General features: G+C 46.2%; 1 protein-coding gene across 1 annotated transcript in view; it reads right to left on the minus strand.

Moving 5' to 3' along the window:
- The window catches only part of RBM20 (RNA binding motif protein 20), a 74,427-nt gene that overhangs the window by 28,620 nt on the left and 24,982 nt on the right, over nt 1–20,825 (minus strand). Inside the window, exons 6-7 of the mRNA XM_027528840.1 lie at nt 9,332–9,475; nt 6,409–6,540 (exon numbers count right to left, since the gene is read on the minus strand). Of these exons, the coding sequence (XP_027384641.1) occupies nt 6,409–6,540; nt 9,332–9,475 (276 nt within the window). The remainder of the gene's footprint in view (nt 1–6,408; nt 6,541–9,331; nt 9,476–20,825) is intronic.

Below are 20,825 nucleotides of genomic sequence, written 5' to 3' on the forward strand. Positions count from 1 at the left end.
GCTTGAGACCTACAGGGAGGGGCAGGTCAGGCCAGTGGCACAGCCAGAGGCATTCGAGGAGCTCTCGCACCCTACTGACCTCCATCATCACAGACAACAGTCCCTCAGGCCCTCCTCTTTCTGGATGCCTTGCTGATGAGAGGGCAGAGCTGGCCAGTCAGGCACCACAGATAAAAACATCCTCAATGGCCCAATGCAATCCCCTGGGGGTCAGAGAGGTGCTTCTAGAGTTCTCTGGGGGCTAGAAGAGCCTCTTCTGGGCTTAAATATTTCCTTGCCCTTATTTTCTCAACCACAGAACAGCTTCGTGAGGCCACCGTCAGCCCAGAGCCCCCTGAATTTGCTTTTATTCAGGTGGCATGGCTGGGTGAAGCAGGGAATGGGCTTATTGACCAGCAGCAGCACTGGGCCCCTCATGGAACGACGAGTTTCACGGCACGATGACTGGCTGGAGAGGTGGGTTGCAGAGAAAGGCCACACAATCTGCAAATACTATTTGCTGGAGATGGTGGTCACAGGCACCGTGACTCCCCGCTCTGAGGACCGGAGGTCAGTTCCTCTATTTTAAGTGATAATTCCAAACTGTTGGCACTCTCTGGCCCAAACACCCTGCAAGCTGCCATCTGAGAAGGAGTCAGAAGTGGCCAAAGGCTTTCAAATAACAGAATCAACTTTTCACAACTCTAAGAAAATCCTCTCTCAACCTTCCTCTTCAGGCCTGGCCTCATTATCTTGTGGTTAAAGGTATAAAGGAAGCAGGTAAAAGAAAGCCATAATCACTGCAGAGGAGTGGAAAAAGAAGAGGATGGAGTAGGTGTGTGATGATGTTTGGATATACCTTTTTATTGTAGAATACTTCAAACACACACAGAAGTGGACAGGATGGTATATTAACACACACACCCCAACGGTGAATCCACTTCCACTGTCAACCAGCCCCCAGGGGACCATTTACAATGCTCTCTGTCGACACATCTTGCTGCTTTAAGGCAAGAGTGAGATTCCAAACCCCATACAGTCCCAGGGAAGTATGATCTCACAGGGAGTCTCCATGGATGGAGAATCTCCACCCAGGAAGAGCAGCCCAGCCCTGCTGCCAGCTAGCAGGGTCACCTGGGGTCATGGCTTGTTGCCTGTGAGAGACTCACCTTCTCTACCTATAAAGGTGAGATAATGAGGCCCACCTGGCATCCACTGAGAGCCTCGGGGCAGAGAGCGCTGTCCTGATAGAGGTCACGGAGTGCTGGGCCAGCATAAAAGAAGCCGCTAGAGAGTTTCGTGCCTCCTGACCCCTCCTGGGCTGTTTCATTTGTCTCAAGAGCCTTAAGAAGATGCTGACACCTTGCAGATGAGCCCTGAACTTGTCAGAGCCACAGACTGTCACAGCATCCCTGATTATTTCTGTATCACTGTGCTTTCCAGACTCTACATCTCTTCTCACCCACCTCCTGCCCGGAAGCCCCCTCTCTGTTCAGTTGTCTCATCCTTCAAGGATCTACTCAGGAATCTCTCCCTTCTTGACACAACCAAGTCATACTGCCTTTTGCCACTGATCTTCTAGGAACTTGGAACGGATGCACTCAGGTTTAAATCATGAGATGAGCTTCTCTGCCCAGTGAGATGGCAAACTTTCCCCCAAGTGAGGACCTCTCTCATGTTCACTGTTGCTCTTGGCACCACATCTTACATGGAAAAGACCCTCAGTCGTCATTACTGATTTATTCTCCTTAACCAAGACATCATGGATCACTCACAAGACTACTTCCCAGGGCCAAAGACCGTCCCTGTGGGTAGGAAGATGGCAAGACCAGTGGCTCTGAAAACAGGCCCACTGTTCCCAAACCACCTGGGAGCCTCAGTCCCGCCCCAGGCTACCTGATGAGAGTCTCTGGCCAAGAGGACTTGACACTTCCCTGACAGTTCTCTGATGGAGTGACTGGAACACACAGCTTTCAACTATTGCAGGTTCCCTCCTACATGTGAGATACTGTGATTCTGGAGAAGTCTCTACAGAATAATCAGTCTTCTCATGCAGGTCTGCAGGAAGGAAAACACTCACTTTTTATCATTCTTTCAGATTTTCTCACTCATTTCACATGTTTGTAGGACACCTATTGTGTGAAAGTTTCTGTCCCAAATGCCCTGAGGAAGAGAACCTCGGCCACAAAGAGTGAGACAAGATTACCAACATGAGGAAATATTTGAGAGGAGAGGAGAAATGCCTTAAAAAAATCTCTTCTTCCTCCACTTTGTCTGGTGAGCAAAAGGTAAAATTACAGGAGAAAGACCAATCAAAATCTCCCCTACCTCTGCAAGCCCTGGTGGGACCCCACGTGGTGGCCCTTTGGCCCAGAGACACATATGGACACGGTGCTTTCTTTGCTGTCTGCCTCCCCAGGAACCATCCCCTGTCTCCAGCCTGCTCCCAGGATGCAGCAGGTGACATGTTCTGACCAATCACACCACAGCTACAGGGACTGGCTCAGGGAAGTGCATGTATCAGAGAGACTTCCCTGGTACCACTAGGAAAAACTCTGGCTTTCTCTTGGTGAAGGAAAATGGGAGGCTGAAGAGACAAAGATGCTGGAGTCACTGAAGCCATCACGCCACCTAGAGGAGAGAGCCGGGGGCTGTCAGGGGCCATCCCAGGGAGACCCCAACAAGGCCAAGGGAACAGAAACCGAGTCCTAAATCCAGCCATGCCTGCAACCCAGGGCTACTCTTGTTTTTTTCGGTTCCATGAGCCAATAAATTATTTTATTTACATTTGTGAGTATGCTTTAATGGAGATAAATTTCTGTTGCTTGCAGAGAAAGTCCAAGCTGATTCATGTCAACATGGGAACCATAATACACCCGTTACTATGTAATTGAAACATGCTCTAAAATGCTTTCACGTAGAGGCAGTGTGACTACTTGGGGAGCACAAAATCCTCGCTAAAGGTCAGGATCACTGTGTTCTGGCCACTTAGAGTGTGCTACAAGGACCAGAAACATTGACATCTCCTGGGAGCGTGTGAGAAATGCAGAATCACAGCCCTGACCCAGACCTACTGAATCAGAAATTTCAACAAGATCCACAAGTCATGTGTACGCACACTGAAGTTTGAGAAGCTCTGTTAGAATACTATCTCTGCTCCTTAATGACTGGATGACTGTAAGCAAATTATCTGATTTCTCTTTTATTTTTTTCACATGGACAACGGAGATCATAAAAACACAATATGGAGGTGCACACAGAGTGCAAAACCAAAACAGTCCTAAGATACAATCATGACTCTTCCAGTAACTATGATCTTGGGCCAGTTACTAAACTTCTGTGAGGCTCAGTTTCCTTGTCTGTAGAAATGATAATAATACTTGTCTGACAGGACTGATGTCAGGATCACAGTAGATAATATCTTAAAGTGCTTAGCACATTACTTGACCCAGGACTCAATTAAAGGTACATATTCTCATTATTATTGTTGTACTATTTTAATTACTGTTATTATCCACCCTACACACGTCACAGGGGAGGTTGATTGTGAGACTCAAGGCGACCACGTGTGAAAAAAAAAAATGCTTAAAACCAAAGAACACAAGGTATAGTCCTTTACTGATCTGGAACCTGAGGTTCACAGAGGTTAAGCGATTTGTCCAAGGTCATCAAAGCTGGAAGGGGTAGAGCCTAGGCTGGTGCTACCACCCCCCAATCTGGGGTAGGTCACGTGGTTGTTGATGGTTCTGTGTCTCCATGCTCTTCCTCCCACCAGCCTGTGAGTTCCTCTACAGACTCGCTGCCACCATATTCATGGCCCAGTTCCCACTCACAATGAGCACTCAGTGAACATTAGCTGAATGCAAACTTTAATCATCTGACCCATTTAACCCACCACAAAAGACCTCCCTGGATAAGGGACCTCGGTGCCTTGGTACTTTAAGAAGCAGAGGACTGCAGTTAATCCTAACTAGAGCCTTATGACAACATCTCATTTGGAGACCAAAGCTCCACTGGGAATTCAGTGCAGAAATTCAATTCTAGCCCCCAGGGCAGAACCAGGGAGAATAAGAACTTTGGGTACAGAATGGGGCAGGATCTTTTACTTGTCTGAGAAAAGCAACAGGCTTTCATGAGCTGGGAAAAGAATGCCAGGTTCTGCCTGAAGCTGAACTGTTGGCAAAGGAACTTCAGAAGCAATAATGCAAGCAAAGCAGAATCAGGACCTTGGCAGCTGGTTGACGTATTACCAATCTACATATGTAGACTTGTCAGAAAGCTTGTCCTAGCTAGAAACAGCTGCTTAGCCTTTGTGTTCTGATTTGAGCCTTGAAGGCTGACTAAGGGCTCCAAGTCTTGAGCAAAATGGACCCTCAGTAAATGTGGAATGAGCTGAAGTGAACTGGAAAATCCCTATTAAATAGGACAGTAGAAAGTACAAAATAAAAAGTTAGATTTAACCAAAAATATGGCATTAATTATAACAAATCCAAATGGACTCAGTGCTCCAGTCAAGAGAACTCCTGCAAACCAATAGGAAGATACAATCTAAACCAAATGCATGGACAAATGACTTCAAAATTTCCCACCAGAGAAGATCTAGGTGGAATAACCAACAAACACATACAAAATTGCTCAGCCTCAATTAATACGGAAAATAAAAAATAAAGCCATGATAAACCATCACACTCTTTCCCAGAGGGGCAAAAAAGTTGGACAAGACGAAGAATTAGCAAGAAGGGGAGCTGATGAAAACTCTCAGACACTATTAGTAGGAATGCGGCTGCTGCTGCTGCTGCTGCTAAGTGGCTTCAGTCATGTCCGACTCTGTGCGACCCCATAGACGGCAGCCCACCAGGCTCCCCCGTCCCTGGGATTCTCCAGGCAAGAACACTGGAGTGGGTTGCCATTTCCTTCTCCAATGCAGGAAAGTGAAAAGTGAAAGTGAAGTCGCTCAGTCGTGTCCGACTCTTAGCGACCCCATGGACTGCAGCCCACCAGGCTCCTCTGCCCATGGGATTTTCCAGGCAAGAGTACTGGAGTAGGGTGCCATTGCCTGCTCCGAGTAGGAATGCTATCATCTAGCAAAGCTGAGGGTAAGCATGCCTGGTGATCCAGCAATTCTAGGTACGTAGTTCCCCTAATTATATACTCATGTACATGGGTACTGAAATAGCATGTTTGAAAATGTTCACAGTAGCTCTGTCCCTACTACCCTAAAACTGGAAATAACCCAAATGTCCATCAACAGTGGAATGGATAAACAAATCTATACTCATACAATGGAAATTTACATAGCAGTGAAAATAGACACATCCAACATAGATGGCAAAATGTTGAATGAAAGAATCCAGTATGATTCCATTCACAAAAAACTCAAAAATAGGCAAAACTAAACTACAATGTTAAGAAAGGCATGGAGAGGAAGTAAATAATAAATGGAAAAGTAAGGAAATGATTATCTTTAGTCAGAAAAGTGGAAAGAAGAGTTGAACATAAAAAGGGACTCATGGGAGTTTCTGGGTGCTGTCTGTGTCCTATTTCTTGACTTTGGTGGTGGTTTTACGGGGTTTAAGGAAGTTTACCATCATTACTTTTTCAGCTGTACAATACAAAATTAGTATTTTTTTTGTTGTTATACTTCACAATAAAACAAAAAAGAAAGGAAAAAAGAAAGGTAGAACAAGCTAAAACAAAGACAAAAGCCCTGTCTGGAATGACCTCAGTTCAATCCTGAGTTTGGACAATGGCCAACTCAGTCATGTGCTGCTTAGAAGAATTTCTATGGACCTTAAGGCATAAATGGGGGCCTCCCTCATGGCTCAGCTGGTAAAGAATCTGCCTGCAATATGGGAGACCTGGGTTCCATCCCTGGGTTGGGAAGAGCCCCTGGAGAAGGGAACGGCTACTGACGCCAGTATTCTAGCCTGGAGAATTCCATGGACTGTAAAGTCCATGGGGTTGCAAAGAGTCGGACATGGCTGAGCGACTTTCACTTAAGGCATAAATACAGAGGATGGAGGAGAGAATAAAAATCAAGAGGTGACAGAGGAAGAAAAAGTAACTTAATACCTGTCTAAGTAGAGAAGGAGGTTACATTCAGAGGTTTGCCTGGAACTCTAACCTCTGAAAAAGCAACCACCTTTCCCTCTTGCTTTATCGTTTAAGACTTCCCTTAAAATCGTTTGGGTCCCAGGTAGGTAGCCATCCTGTCTCAAGCACCCCTTTGCATCCTGTCCTTACCTCAATGAGCATATTTCTTGCCATGTTAGAATGGGTTTGCCTTCCCATGTGATATCCTCAAAGGCAGTGGATACTTTTTGGATCTTTTCCTTTGTCTCCTTCCCACCAGCACTCAGGCCAGTGGCTGACAAGGAGACACTCAGCTGATGTTTGCTGAACAACTGAACGAAGGAGAGGGTGCTTTACCTTCAGCTGCAATTCCTTGTACCTCTTGGACATCCGAATAAGCAATTTCTCACCATTGATCATGGCAGATTTTTCTCGGTAGTACTGGACCATGGCCTGGGCAGCCTCTGTGTAAGCCATCTCTAAAAAGGCCTAGGAAAGAACGGAGGGACAGATGTCGGACTTGACTTGAGTGGTGTTAAAGGAAATTCCATACAAGATGTGACTCCATGTATATAAAGTTTAAGAACAGGCAGAACAAATTAATGGTGGTAAAAGTTAGAGTTGAGTTTCCCTCAGGGTTGGGGGTGGATATTGATTAGGAAGGGAAATGAGGAAACCTTCTGGGGTTCTGGAAATGTTCTCTATCTGTACTTGCACAGTAATCCCTGGTGGCTCAGATGGTAAAGAATCTGCCTGCAATGCAGGAGACCTGGGTTTAATCCCTGAGTCAGGAAGATCCCCTGGAGAAAGGAATGGCCACCCACTCCAGTATTCTTGCCTGGAGAATCCCATGGACAAAGGAGCCTAGCAGGCTACAGTCCATGGGGTTACGAAGAGTCGGACATGACTGAGTGACTAAGCACACACACACACTTAAGATTAGTGCATTTTAGGGTATCTGTTTTATACCTCAATAAAAAGGAAAAAAATTCAATACAAGGAAAAGAGCTCTCTTTGATCCCATCTGTTCAGAGACCTATTTATTAACTTTAGCAAAAGAGCTCATTATAAGATGGCCCCTCTCCTGATCTCCATGGTTACCAAACATTATTCTTAATTACGTACATCCATCTGTGGCTACAACATGCCACAGGAGCCCCTTGGGTTGGGAGGGTCCATTAACCCACAGTTCCCCGAGAGGAGGGGCTGAGTCTGTTGCACAAGTGACCTTGGGCTGATCCCTGCAAAACTTGCTAGTCAGCGCTGCCAGTGGCAGGAGACAGACACAAGTCCTGGGTATCTGAGCTCTCAATTTCTTAGCAAAGAAAGAAATACTCTAAAAACCATGGGGGTTTCTGAGGCTTGAAGGAAGGCCATGTCTTTGTGAGCTGGAGAGAGAGGAAACAGTTATGTTCCACAGTATTTCTCCCCTTTAACCGGTCTAATAAAAACTTACAAAGAAACGGGCTTTTCCACTCAATTGATGCTACAGGGAGTTTCTACATAGACTTTTTTTTTTTTTTTGGCCACACTAAGCGGCTTGCAGGATTTCAGATCTCTGATCAGGGACTGAACCTGGGCCATACCAGTGAAAGCCAGAATCCTAACCACTAAGCCACCAGTGAACTCCCTGCATAGATTGTTTTGACTGACCCGTCAGTTTGCCCCAGGAGCTGCAGTGACAGATTGGTCACTGTTATTGTATCTTAGATTCGATGGGTTTGTATTAATACCATAATCACGATGCAACCAACTGGTCAATTGACCACTGACTGATCAATGCAACTTCTCAATGTCAGTGCTGAGAAGGAAACACGGTCTGTGACCAGGGACCCCTCTCTGCAAGCCCTCACCTCCCATTTCCTTGAACTGCATGGGCTAAACAAGCTCACACTCCCCCACCAACCCCGCTTCCCTCACATTTGCTTTTGCATTGAAGTCTTGCCCTTCTCTGTGCTGTCACGGTCCACGGCAGAAGGGTGGGAGACCAACAAGTCAGAGTTCTTTACCGTGTTATTTCAAAATCTACCACTCAGCTTTCTAAGTGCCTCTTTTTTAAAATGTTTTATTTTTATACAATTTTTAAAGGTTACTTTCCATTTACAGTTATGACACAGCATTGGCTGCATTTTCTGTGTCATGTAACACACCCCGAGCCTATGTTACACCCAACGGTTTGTACCTCCCACTGGCCCACCGATAGCGCCCCTACCCCCACCCCGTTAGTAACCACCAGTTGTTTCTCTGTATTTGTGAGTCTGCTTCTTTTACGTTATACTCACTACTTTGCTGTATGTTTTAGATTCCACAGTATAAGCTCTATCTGTCTGACTCTAGGTGCCTCATTCCTCACGCCAACATTTTAGCACCTCTAGCTTTCACCTCACACGGAAATAAAATGAACCCAGTGAATCTCACTGCATTCATGTTGCAAGCTGAATTTTGGAAATTGGCCCAAAATAGAATTCTGAGAAGGAGGAATGAAGAGACTACACGAGTAGTCCAAGCCCGAGTTGACGGAGGAAGACCCCTGATGATCCAAGGTGGCTTTGATTTTCCAAAGTTCGTGCCTTACTTAAGAAAAGAATTTCTCCTGTGCCTGTTCCTCTGATTCCTAAAGTTAAAATAGTCATTAAAAATAAAAGACTAAATGTTCTTACTGCTGACCAGTCTCTGTATAAATTCCTCTCCTGACTTCAGAAATGAAGACAAACATAACCCCCAAGACTCAGTCCACATGGGCTGAGGGTTCTCAGTTCCTTAGATTCACCGTGCATCCACTAATTCCCACTTACTCTCCTGCTACGAGAGCCAAGAGCCTCGGATGTCAACCCCAAGGATCAGTGAAAATACCTCTTCCCGGTCAGTTGTTGGTTGGCTCAAAATCCACGTGCCATCAGAGATGAGGAACGTAGAAGGTGAGAAAGACTAGCGTTAGCTCAGGGGTGGGTAATATAGTGCAAAGACTCGAGTCCATGGATTTCTGTTTAGGAACCAGCTGGCTTTTCTATGTTAAGGAACACTTCATTCCAAAACACATCCTCACCTCTAGGTAACTCGCAAAGGCCTGGGCCCATCACAAGAAGGGTAAAGTGAAACCAGAGCAAACAAAATACCACCGCCGCCGACGAAAATCTCGGTGCTGCATCAGCAAGAGGCCAGCTGTGCATCACCCCTTTATGTTACAAACAGCTTCTTTTATAAAAAAAAAAATTATATAGTTCCCTTCCCAGTGTGTGGTTTATCCAGTACCTACCAGTGTGAACATGCTCAGACTTACCTGATTAGTTGACTTCATGAGGATATAATTAGTGACCTTGCCAAAGGGCAGCCCCAGGTTAATGACGTCATTCTCTGTGCAGCTTCCCTCCGGCAGGTTGCAGATGTGGACCACGCGGCCGGCGCCCGTTTTCCGCTGGGCAAACTAATGGGAACAAAGACCCGTGGTTGGTCTTCAAAAGACATTTCCTTCCTGCCCTCTATTCCAGATGAGCCTAATGGCTATCTTCCCCCCCCCAAATAACGATTGCAAAACTAAAATTTACAAAACAAATGCAGAAAAAGAATCCATTCGCAGACACATATGAAACATTGATTTTATGCCATCTCTACACAGAAGATTCATAACATTTTTAACGAGCAATCCTATCCAGGCTTGATAAAGAGACTGGGAAATGGGCATATCCATACATTGCTGGTGGGAAGTTATATATTGACAATCTTTTGAGAATATACTTTGGCAATATTGGATAAAACTTAAAATATATAGGGTTTGCCCAAAATTTCCTTTCAGTTTTTCCATAAGATGTTATGGAAACTTTTTGGCCAACTCAATATATAGCCCAGGATCCTGCCATCCCACTTTTGGAAATCTTACCTACAGAAATAAATTTACCAATATGTAAATACATACAAGGACTTTTATTACAGTTAGCTTATTATAATAAATTTACAACTTATTGCCAAAACTTTTGGAAACAGCCTGAATGTCCAAGAATAGGATAATGACTGAGTAATTGATCGTTCACACACATGATGGAAACCTATGCAGCCATGAAGAGGAAGTGGTAAATGAGCTGATCAGGACAAATTTTTAAGACAGATTAAGTAAAAAACAGTTTCCAAGTACAGATGTAGTATAACACTATTCTAAAACAAAACAAAAACCCAAAAATGTATGAGAAAAAGATGAAGCAAGTGTTGTAAAGTCTTGATAATTATTGGAACTGGGGGATGAGTACATATGGGTTAACTACACTCGTTTCTACTGTTTTGCATGTTTGAAATTTTTCACAATGAAAACATTTTAAAGGATATCAGCACAGACAGACAAACATGTGGGAGGGTGCATATCAACCTGTCAGTACTGGTTATCTTCAAAGAGCAGAACTGGAAGGGAGTAAGGGGAGAGATGTTTAACCTGTTTCTTATATACCTCGTATTATTTGGCTCATAATTTTTTAAAAACTCAATAAAGAAAAAAGAACACGAAAGGGCTGGTGAACCTAATACATACACAGAGACATTCACAGCAACAATCTTTGGTTTTTAGGACAGTGGCTTTCAAAACTTTGTTAGCCCTGAAATCCTTTCTTCAAACAAAAGCTTGCCCACCAGCCCAAAATATTCAACAACTAAAGAGGAGCTGCTTTAGACAAACCTTATGGTCCAACACTCTGCCGCCACCCTCCATCCGACAGTCCCAAAGGCGCCTCTAAGGAACACATTTCAGAAACAAGACTTGGGCCTAATCACAGCTCTTGGAGGGAGGAAGTGTGTGTTTGGTCTGTGCAAACTTTAATCAGCCTGGAGTCTCCAGGAGGTTCAAGAATTAGTACCCATAAGCCAACCTAAAGTAGAAGAGAAGGACGCAATTTTCGAAACCCACACTAATAGCATAGCCCATATTTGCATAATCACCATCTTCTGTGATAAAGTGAACTTCAACATCTAATTACATTTGATGTAGGTCCTACTCAGCTATGGTAATACAGTGGGAAAGTCTGAGGTCTCATCCCTAACAGGGACTAATACTTGGGTAATTCTACCATGAAAAGTCTTCATTTTTCTCATCTGGGCTGAGGACAATTAGAGTCAGTCAAGAATTTCCTTGGATGGTTCAGCCCTGAATTGAAGAAACCCATATGCCTGTTTCAGACCTCCCTCTCTGCAGTGTCCAGAGGTCAAGCATTTCCCAAAGTGGGACAGTCTTCTGTGCCTGGCCCGGGTGGCTCCCAGAGCATGTGCGCGCCTCCCTAAGGTGCAAAAAGAGCTCTGCATAAGCTGGGAGGCTTTGAGTGTGAGCCTGGCTCAGAAGAACTGTGTCCTTCTCCAGGCGTGATGGGAGGAGAGCTAAGAGGCAGGACCTTTGCTCTCATTAGGGCGAGGGGGCCACACCAAGATGCCGACCCAGCTGAGCTCTTGGGCTCGGCAAAACTGCCAGTCCTCTGAGTTCATCAACAAAAGGGCTGAGGCTGGGTGCTCCGCCGGCTTCTCTCAGCTGGGCACGTCTCTGTCCACATGACTGCTGCGGTCGGCTTGGGCTCATGTTTGCTCAGACCACACGGCAGACACGCAGGGAGGTTCGGGGCCCCTCCAGCTCCTTGCCTGTCCTGTTGCCTAGTGACCGGGCATGAGGGCCAGCGCCTCCCTGATTGTCTCCTGCAGATTAAAAAAGCAACTCAAGAGGCTTTTATCTGAGGGTTAGTGCAGCAACTGCTGCTGAGGGCAGAGCCTGCCTCTGAGAAATAAACACCTCCACTGCTGCAGGTCACCTAAGAACAAGATGAAGTCACGCTGCAGACAGGTTACAAAGGTGCCAAAATAAATGGGTCTCGATTAAGGTTTTCATTTAAATTTAAAAAGTACATTGCGGCAGCATGGATGCACCTAGAGACTATCACACCAAGTGAGGTGAGTCAGAGAAAGACAAGTATCGCATCACTTAATGAGGAGTCTACACAAATGATACAAAGGAACTCATTTACAAAACAGAAACAGACTCACAGACATAGAGAAATTTATGACAACCAAAGGGGAAAGTGGCAGAGGGATAAATAAGGAGTTTGAGATTAACATTTATACACTATGCTAAGTCGCTTCAGTCGTGTCCGACTCTGTGCGACCTCATAGACGGCAGCCCACCAGGCTCCCCCGTCCCTGGGATTCTCCAGGCAAGAACACTGGAGTGGGTTGCCATTTCCTTCTCCAATGCATGGAAGTGAAAAGTGAAAGCGAAGTCGCTAGTCCTGTCCGACTGTAGCGACCCCATGGACTGCAGCCTACCAGGCTCCTCCGTCCATGGGATTTTCCAAGCCAGAGTACTGGAGTGGGGTGCCATTGCCTTCTCCGATTTATACACTACTATATATATATATAATAGATAAAAATCAAGAACCTACTATATGGCACAGGGAACTATATTCAATATCTTAACCTATAATGAAAAAGTCTGGAAAAGAATATACACACACACACACACACACACATAAAACAATGGCTTTGCTGTACACCTGACACTAATCAGATCAGATCAGATCAGATCAGTCGCTTAGTTGTGTCCGATTCTTTGCGACCCCATGAATCGCAGCACGCCAGGCCTCCCTGTCCATCACCAACTCCCGGAGTTCACTCAGACTCACGTCCATAGAGTCAGTGATGCCATCCAGCCATCTCATCCTCTGTCGTCCCCTTGTCCTCTTGCCCCCAGTCCCTCCCAGCATCAGAGTCTTTTCAATAAGTCAACTCTTCGCATGAAGTGGCCAAAGTACTGGAGTTTCAGCTTTAGCATCATTCCTTCCAAAGAAATCCCAGGGCTGATCTCCTTCAGGATGGACTGGTTGGATCTCCTTGCAGTCCAAGGGACTCTCAAGAGTCTTCTCCAACACCACAGTTCAAAAGCATCAATTCTTTGGCCCTCAGCCTTCTTCACAGTCCAACTCTCACATCCTGACACTAATACTACACTGTAAATCAACTGCACCTCAATGAAAAGTTGTCCATTTTGAAAAAAATTTAAAAATAAAGTACCTATTTACATATTAAAAAAAGTACATTTCATGGATGCACCCCCTGCATTGGGAGGCAGAGTCTTAACCACTGGACCACTGGGGAAGTCCTTAGGAACATTTTCTATGTGTTGTACTGTTTTGCAAATATTCGATTTAATATAGTTCAGTCTACATTCTGTGAGTGATCTAAAATATCTTTTTGTTAAACTTAATTAGGTTCAAAATCATATTTGATTTATCAAGGGCATAGAGTTATATGTATAATCACTCTAGTCCATCCTTGAACAGTTCATATAAAACACGGCTATTATTTGCTTTACGTCCCATGGGAGATCTAAATGATGAGGGAGGAAGGGAGGATATGGTCCAGGCGGTACTTCTAAAGTCTGCTCACCAGGATCGCAGACAACCCTGAGTGCCCTGGAGCAGGCAGCACAATGTTGTACACTTATTCCCAACCTGGGTTCTCTAAGGAGCCCAAGTCCTGAAGGGTCTTTGAAGGTAATAATGTATCAAGAAAGGAGTGTGTGTGTGTGTGTGTGTGTGTGTGTTGGAGTATAGTTGTTTTACACTGCTGGGTCAGTTTCTGCTATGCAGCAAAGTGAATCAGCTATAGGTATACATACATCCCCTAAAGAAGGATGGTTACTTTTGACATTTAAAAAAACCCAAGTTGAAATCATACTTTGAGTTTCTTTACTAATAAGGTAATCTTTGGTTAGATCTCTAGGCTGATGAGAAAGGGTGACTCATGTATCTGCTTTAATAAAAACGGGTAACTAGTTAATTACTCACTAAACTCACTAATATAAGTACTTTGGCAAATAGTACTTTGCCAAACATAAAATGCAGGACAGGGGCTGCCTGAGGTAGGAGTGAATAATTTAAAAGAGTCTGGGCTGTAAAAACCACAAGACTTTCTGATGTAGTTAAAAAAAAAAACACCCTGAACTTGGAAGACAGAGGACTGGATTTCAGACCCAGCTCAGCTACCGATTAGGGGCATGACAAGGACAAGCTAGCTTTCCTTTGCGGGGTGAGTTCCCCAGGGTGGGGTATGAGGGAGTTCGTCTATATGTCTCAAGTCCCTTCCAGATGTAAAATAGCCATGCTTATGTGGCTCAGCATTCTAAAATTCCACTCGTCTCAGAAGCCTTGCCAAGCTAAAGCCTAAGACCCAGGATAATGATAAGTTTCCCCAACTGTGCTGGGCAAACACAGGAAACCTGCATCTTTTCCACCCCCTGCCCAATGAATGTAATGCCTGTCTTCTACTCTGGGTGATCAGCCATTCCAGCACGCATACATGCACAAGGACCGTCATCCTTCAGACAGGCCTGTCTGTGTTGGTATTGGTCTCCTCTTTACAGAGCTGAGGGTGAGCTCCAAGCAGGGAGCACCTTGCCAATGTGTCTGCCCCCCTGAATGACTGTGCCTTCTGAAGGAACGAGAGGAGTTGAGATCATACACTGAGATAAACTAAACACACACGGGGCCTGCTACCACCCTGAGGACAGACACAGCAGCTGTGTGCCTCTGGCCTCCAGGCACTCGGGCCAGGGCAGTAGGAGCATCAAGACAGACCTGGGTCTGTCTCCAGTGTTCCTGCTCTCCAGTGTCGACCACAAGCAAGGGACTGAATTTCTCCAAGCTGATTTTGCTTCTCTATAAAACAGGGAAAATAAAAACTGATTCCATAGGACAAAAATGCCACAGTGTACTACTATATAAAGTGTCTTCATGCAAAGCCTGGTGTCAGCAAGCTTCTATAAATAAATACTTGTTCCTTTCTTTCCTGTGACACTTCAAGAATGTGCTGGGCTTCCTGGGTAGTGCTAGGGGTAAAGAATCTACCTGCAAATGAAACAGACATAAGAGACAGACGCAGGTTCGATCCTTGGGTCAGGAAGATCTCCTGGAGGAGAGCATGGCAACCCATTCTAGTATTCTTGCCTGGGAAATCCCATGGACAGAGGAGCCTGGCAAGCTACAGTCCATTGGATTGCAAAGAGTTGGACATGACTGAAGCGACTTATCACGCACACACATGATGCTACTGGACAAGGAAAAAAAATATAACTGTACTATGATGATGTAAGAGAACGTCTGTGTTCTTAGGAAATTCAAGCTGATGTAGTTATGGGTGAAGAGGTACAGTGACTCCAATAGTTCAGGAGAAACATGCATATAGATCATTGGATGGATGGATGGACAGATGGATGGAAGGACAGATGATACAGAGAGACAGAGAGGCACAGAGAAAGAATGATAAAGTACATCAGCCAAAATGTAAAAATGTAGTGAATCTAAGTAAAAGGTATATGGGGGTTCTTGTATTGTTCTTGCAACTTTTCCGTAAGTCTAAATTAAATTAAAATTTGAAATTACAAAAATAAATTTTAAAAGATGTGCTGGGGGGTAGAGCAGCAGCTGGACTTAGAATCGTGAGGCTGGTGTTGATGGGCTCTGCTAGCATCCCACCCACTAATGCTCTCCCGGGAGGCACACAGGCGCAAGGTGCATTTGAAACTTTCCAGTCCAAGGTCAAGTCTCTAGGAGAGCTAAGGTGTCTGGGTGGTAACTGAAGTCTTCATTACTAACCTGAGGGCACAATCATCCCTCACCAGCCCGGGGATGCTCCAGTCAGTTCACAAGCTAGCATGGCATGGCATGCCCCCACGTGCAGTCAGGGCCCTGGGTACATTTTCATCGGTTGCAGCCACTCATTTAAAACCAGACGCTGCTTCTGGACTTCCCTGGTGGCCCAGTGTTTAAGAATCCACCTGCCAGTGCAGGGGACATGGGTTCGATCCGTGGTGGGGGAAGACTCCACATGCCTCAGGGCAACTAAACCCACGTGCCGCAACTACTCAGCCTGCACTCTAGAGTCCATGCACCTCAACCACTGAGCCCCACAGGCTGCAACTTCCGAAGTCTGCATCCTCTAGAGCCTGTGCTCTGCAACAAGAGAAGCCACCGCAATGAGAACCCCGCACATCACAACGATAATAGAGTAGCCCCCACTCACAGCAACTGGTGAAAGCCCATGCACAGAAAGGAGGACCTAGCGCAGCCATAAATAAATAAAGCAAAACCAGACACTGCTTCTAATGGTTCATGCGACCGGGTCTAAGACCTCTCCAGTCCCTCGCAGATCTTTTATGGATGGGTGGAAATGTGAGAAGAGCAGACTTGTGTAGGAAGATTCTGAGACCTTTCAATGCCCTCTGATGCAAGAGGGAGCAGACTTCGAAGATGAGTTCAAAGAACAGACCCAGTTTCAATAATTAACAGAGCTGTCATAACAATGTGGCTCTGGGCAAGAGGCCCCCAGGGTGAGAGAAGTCTCTCAATCTGCTTTTAAGAGTTATAATATAGAGGTGATCTTCAATAAACCATTTTCTCTGCTCCAGCCTCATCTCCTCTAGGTGTGACCTAATTTCACCTGGCACACAGTTTGTGGGCCTCTGCTGGGTTTGTGCTAAACATACCTGAGGACAGACACAGGGAAAATGTTTAGTTCTCATGGGGTTGATTTTGAACATACCATGCAGATATTGAAAAAACCAAGTCCCACTATAGACAATACAACATGATCTGATTTCCCCCCAAGTATACACTTATAGTAAGTAAATTTGCACAGGTACCCTAGCTAGAGACAGACAGTGATAGCTGAAGACATTTACCTTTAGTTTTCGCTCCAGGGTTGGATTTTCTATTCTGTATACTTCTGTTACTGTTTAACATTTACATCATTTTACTATTTTTGCAGCAACAAAAAAATTCATATTTGTAAGCAAAAAAAAAAAAAGACCCATGCGGGTCTTCTGCTTCTTCATTCTTTGCTCTCTTTGAAAATGCACAAGGTGAGCCTTGCCGAAGGGACAAGAGCAAGGACAGAGCTGGAATGGTGGAGGAGGGGAAGAGTATTTGCCACATCAGTTACTACTCTTCATGGTCTATGCGGGGTCAGGAGACCAGGGTGCTCTGAGCCATGGAACTTAGAGGCCAGGGTGGAAAGAGAGGTAGTCTAGAAACAGCCAGCAATCGGAGGGGCAACCTATGACTTAAACCTCTGGCTTCTCACAGCATTTCTATTTCCCTGTGCCTCGGTTTCTTTATTTACACACATTTTCTGGTGAGCAAGGTTCTAGTGAGAAAGAAACCGTGAAAACAATACATATCGTCCCCAGCCGGGGAAGCCCCATCTGAGGCGCTAGCACTACTGAATGAACTCTAAGGTGTCTGTGCAAACTGCAAAGTGACTTTATGGGACAGTCAGCAGGCAAAGTGCATCTCAGGCAGGCACAAGAAGACTATTTACAGGCTGAGAAGGCCCCTATGGCCCCTTGCAGAAACCTGACTACTCTGTTTATGACGACTCAGGCAGCCAAGGATAAAGCGCCTCTGCTCCCTCACACGGCAGGAGCTTAAGTGAAAGTGAACACCCTTCTCCCGGGATCCTGGAGGTGGAGGGGAGGGGCCAGGGACAGGCACAAATCACCCACCCTCAGCAGAGCACACAACTGTCACTTCAGTGCCCCATCTCTGTCAGAAATAAACATGGAAAGGCTTGCATAGCTTGCATTGCTAACCGAATTGAGATAAGTGCAGATTCAGCCAGTAGACAGGTTGTGTGGTCATTTTAGATTTTGTGGCATTTCAGATACCCCCTGAAGCCTCCGTCACGCCATGGAACCCCGTGTGGCTGTTCCCTGCTTAAAAACAGGGGGCTTTAGAAGGATGAGGGCTTCCCTGGTGGCTCAAATGGTAAAGAATCTGCCGGCAGTGCACAAGACCCAGGTTCTTTGCCTGAGTCAGGAAGATCCCTCAAAGAAGCGAATGGCTACCCACTCCAGTATTCTTGCCTGGAGAATTCCATGGACAGAGGAGCCTGGCGGGCTATAGCCCATGGTGTCCCAAAAAGCTGGACATGACTGAGTGATTAAAACACACACTTTTTAGAAGGAAGAACTGTTCTCTGCTCCACAAACAATACTGATGTGAAAGTGGCCGAGTCCTGGTGGTTCCTGCTTTTACTCAAAACGTGTTTCTGAAAAGATGTATGTAAGCGGAATCAGGCAGAAAAAGCCCGGGCACTCAACTGGAAAACACTTCTGGAGGAAAAGGCACGAAAGCCTTCACGGGTCTCTATGGGGGCAGAAAGGGGGGAAAGTGGGAGGAATTTCAGTGTCCTCTTTAAATATTTCTTTTCTGCTTGAGTTTTCACAAAAAGCACACATTATGTAAGCAGGAAACACAATAGATGTACGTATGCAAAAGGAGCTCTCTAGGCACTCATGGAGCCTGAAAAAAGTGCCCTTCAGTAACAGATTAACCACCCCTTGGTGCATCTGCTTATCTTTGGAGACCAGCAACTGCAGACAGAAAAAGAATCAATAATTCCTCTGAGGAACTCTAGCACTACATAAGGAGCCTCGCAGAGTATTTTTCAGTAGCGGATTCAACATATTTCTCAGCTTGTCTTCACAAGTCAGTAATTTTGGATTTCAGGTTTTTCTAAAGAAACACACCTACATTTGATTGCATTTGTCAGAAACGGCAACAAGAGGACCAGAAGGATGAACCGACTCTGATGCTGCAGGGACCAGCTGGAGCAAACTCTGTCCTTGTCCCCCAAATATCCTTGGGAAGCTCATGTGACCAAAGAGACTTCACAACTTACAACGATAAAATCGTCAGATGACACCTCTTTGCCTCCACTGAGCGTGTACAAATGCCTCCAACGTCTGGGTTCATCTCGGGAGACCCTGTCACGGTGCCGAAGAATTCGGCTGCCAGGTCTGACGGCCTCTTCACCTTTTGCTCCACGGCAGCTGCTGACTGAGGCCCAAGAAGACCTCATCACTCCCAAGACAGCCTGAGAGCCTGCTAAGCAGCTTGTGGAGTGGAAGCTGGGGAGGGACACGGGGAAACGTACTAAGGAGAGAATCATCCTGATGGAGAGACCTCAGAGATGGGCAGTAGGGCTTAGTTGTTAAAAGTGAGGCTTCTACAGCCAGGTCCCTGAGTTCAAATCCCATGGCTGACCCTTTACCAGCTGAGTGACCTTAGGCAGGGAATTTAGTCTCTCTGTGCCTCAGTTTCCTCACCTCACAGGGTTGTCTAGGGGATTAAATGAGTTAATACATACAAAAACGCTAAGAGAGTATTGAGCACCATATAATAACAGCTATTGTGATTATCATCTGACTATGTCTGGGCTTTCCATCACCTTTCTGCTGCCACAGCACAGAAAGCAAAATGTTTCTTGCGCTGCTTCTCAGGCTCAAGCCAGATGAACGCCCTGTCTCTAGGCATCCAGAGGAAGCTGTACTCACAAATGATCACGAGTCAGCACATTGCTGGTGTCTGCCCCCTGCCTGGGTAAAGCCCTTCCGTGGGAACTCTCAGCTTCTCAGGGGGAGCCGACGGGACTAGAGGGATTCCCAGACAGAGTCGCACAGAAGGAATGCTGACCCTGAGACCAGCCCCTAGTCACACGGCCAGCAGACAGAGCACAGGTTTGTCTGACCATAGCACGGGTTTCCCCACAACAGGTTAAATGGTCTTGTGCTCAATACCAGCCATTATTACTGCTCACACGCTGCACGGTTCACTAATCCTTGTCACCGACATGGTCTCCTTTGACCTTCACAAGGGCAGGACAACACTGGTCTGCCCTGAGCCTCACGCCCACCTTACCACTCAGACCATCGAATCAGAAGACAGTGCTCAAACGGCCACAAAGATGCTCCAAGATCAGTGGCGTCATCAGAAGGCTCACAAGCCAAAATGGAAACCCAACTTCAAAAGTCATTATCAGGGGAGTATTTGCCCAACTTGAGGAAAAGGAGTCTCCCAGAAGTAAAGTGACTTGTCTAAGGCCACACAGTGGCGGGCTCCAGACCTGGGACTTGAACCTGGGCTCTGGCCCTGCGGTTCACTGGTCGGAGCCGGAGGATGTGGCTAAGGCACAGGCCGACACAGAGGTGTCCTTCTCTCCTCGCCCCACTCAGCCCCTGCCCCTTTATAAAGGGCTCATCTGACATAGTCTGTCTTTCCTGTGTCCAGATCCCTGGCCCACCTGACCCCCAGTCCTGCCTCCCCCATCTGGGTCACAGCCCCTTCTGCTCAGTGCTGGGGTCTCAGAGTGGGCAGAGAGCTGGCTCCATGGTCCACAGTGTGGGAAACAGGCCCTGGGGTGGGAGCCGTGCCAGAGCTGCCAGCGCCTGCATTGGACACGAGGTCATGGAATCTGGCGTCTGACTCAAAGACAAATGACAGGTTCACTGAACCCACCCTCTCTCCTGGGACTGACCCAACACTGCCGCTGACCAGGTGTGGCTTTCCATCTGAAGACTGCAGAGAGAAACCACAACGTTCTCTCTCACCAAAACATGGGCTGCAGACAGGGGCGCCCCCTTGAAGCACTTCTCCCCGAAACACAAACAAATAGAAATTGCGGTCCAAGCAGGCCTTGCTTCTCATCATGAACTTCCTCACCTCCCCACTCACTCAGCACCCAGGGTCTAAACCTAAACATCTTAGCGTGCTCTTCCCAAGCTTTGCTCCAATGCCCTGATGCGTGGAGAGGATGGGATGTGGGGAGACTGGCTCTCCTGAGCTGGAGAAGAAAGAGCCTGCAGCTGCTCACATGACAAACTGGAAAAAAAAAAAAAACACCCCACAGATTCAGGCAAAACCACACAGACACTCGGCCTCAAGCAGGGTTCGGTCAGACGCAGAGGATGAGGCGGTTAG

Source organism: Bos indicus x Bos taurus, chromosome 26 (genome assembly GCF_003369695.1).
Source record: "Bos indicus x Bos taurus breed Angus x Brahman F1 hybrid chromosome 26, Bos_hybrid_MaternalHap_v2.0, whole genome shotgun sequence".
Lineage (NCBI taxonomy): Eukaryota > Metazoa > Chordata > Mammalia > Artiodactyla > Bovidae > Bos > Bos indicus x Bos taurus.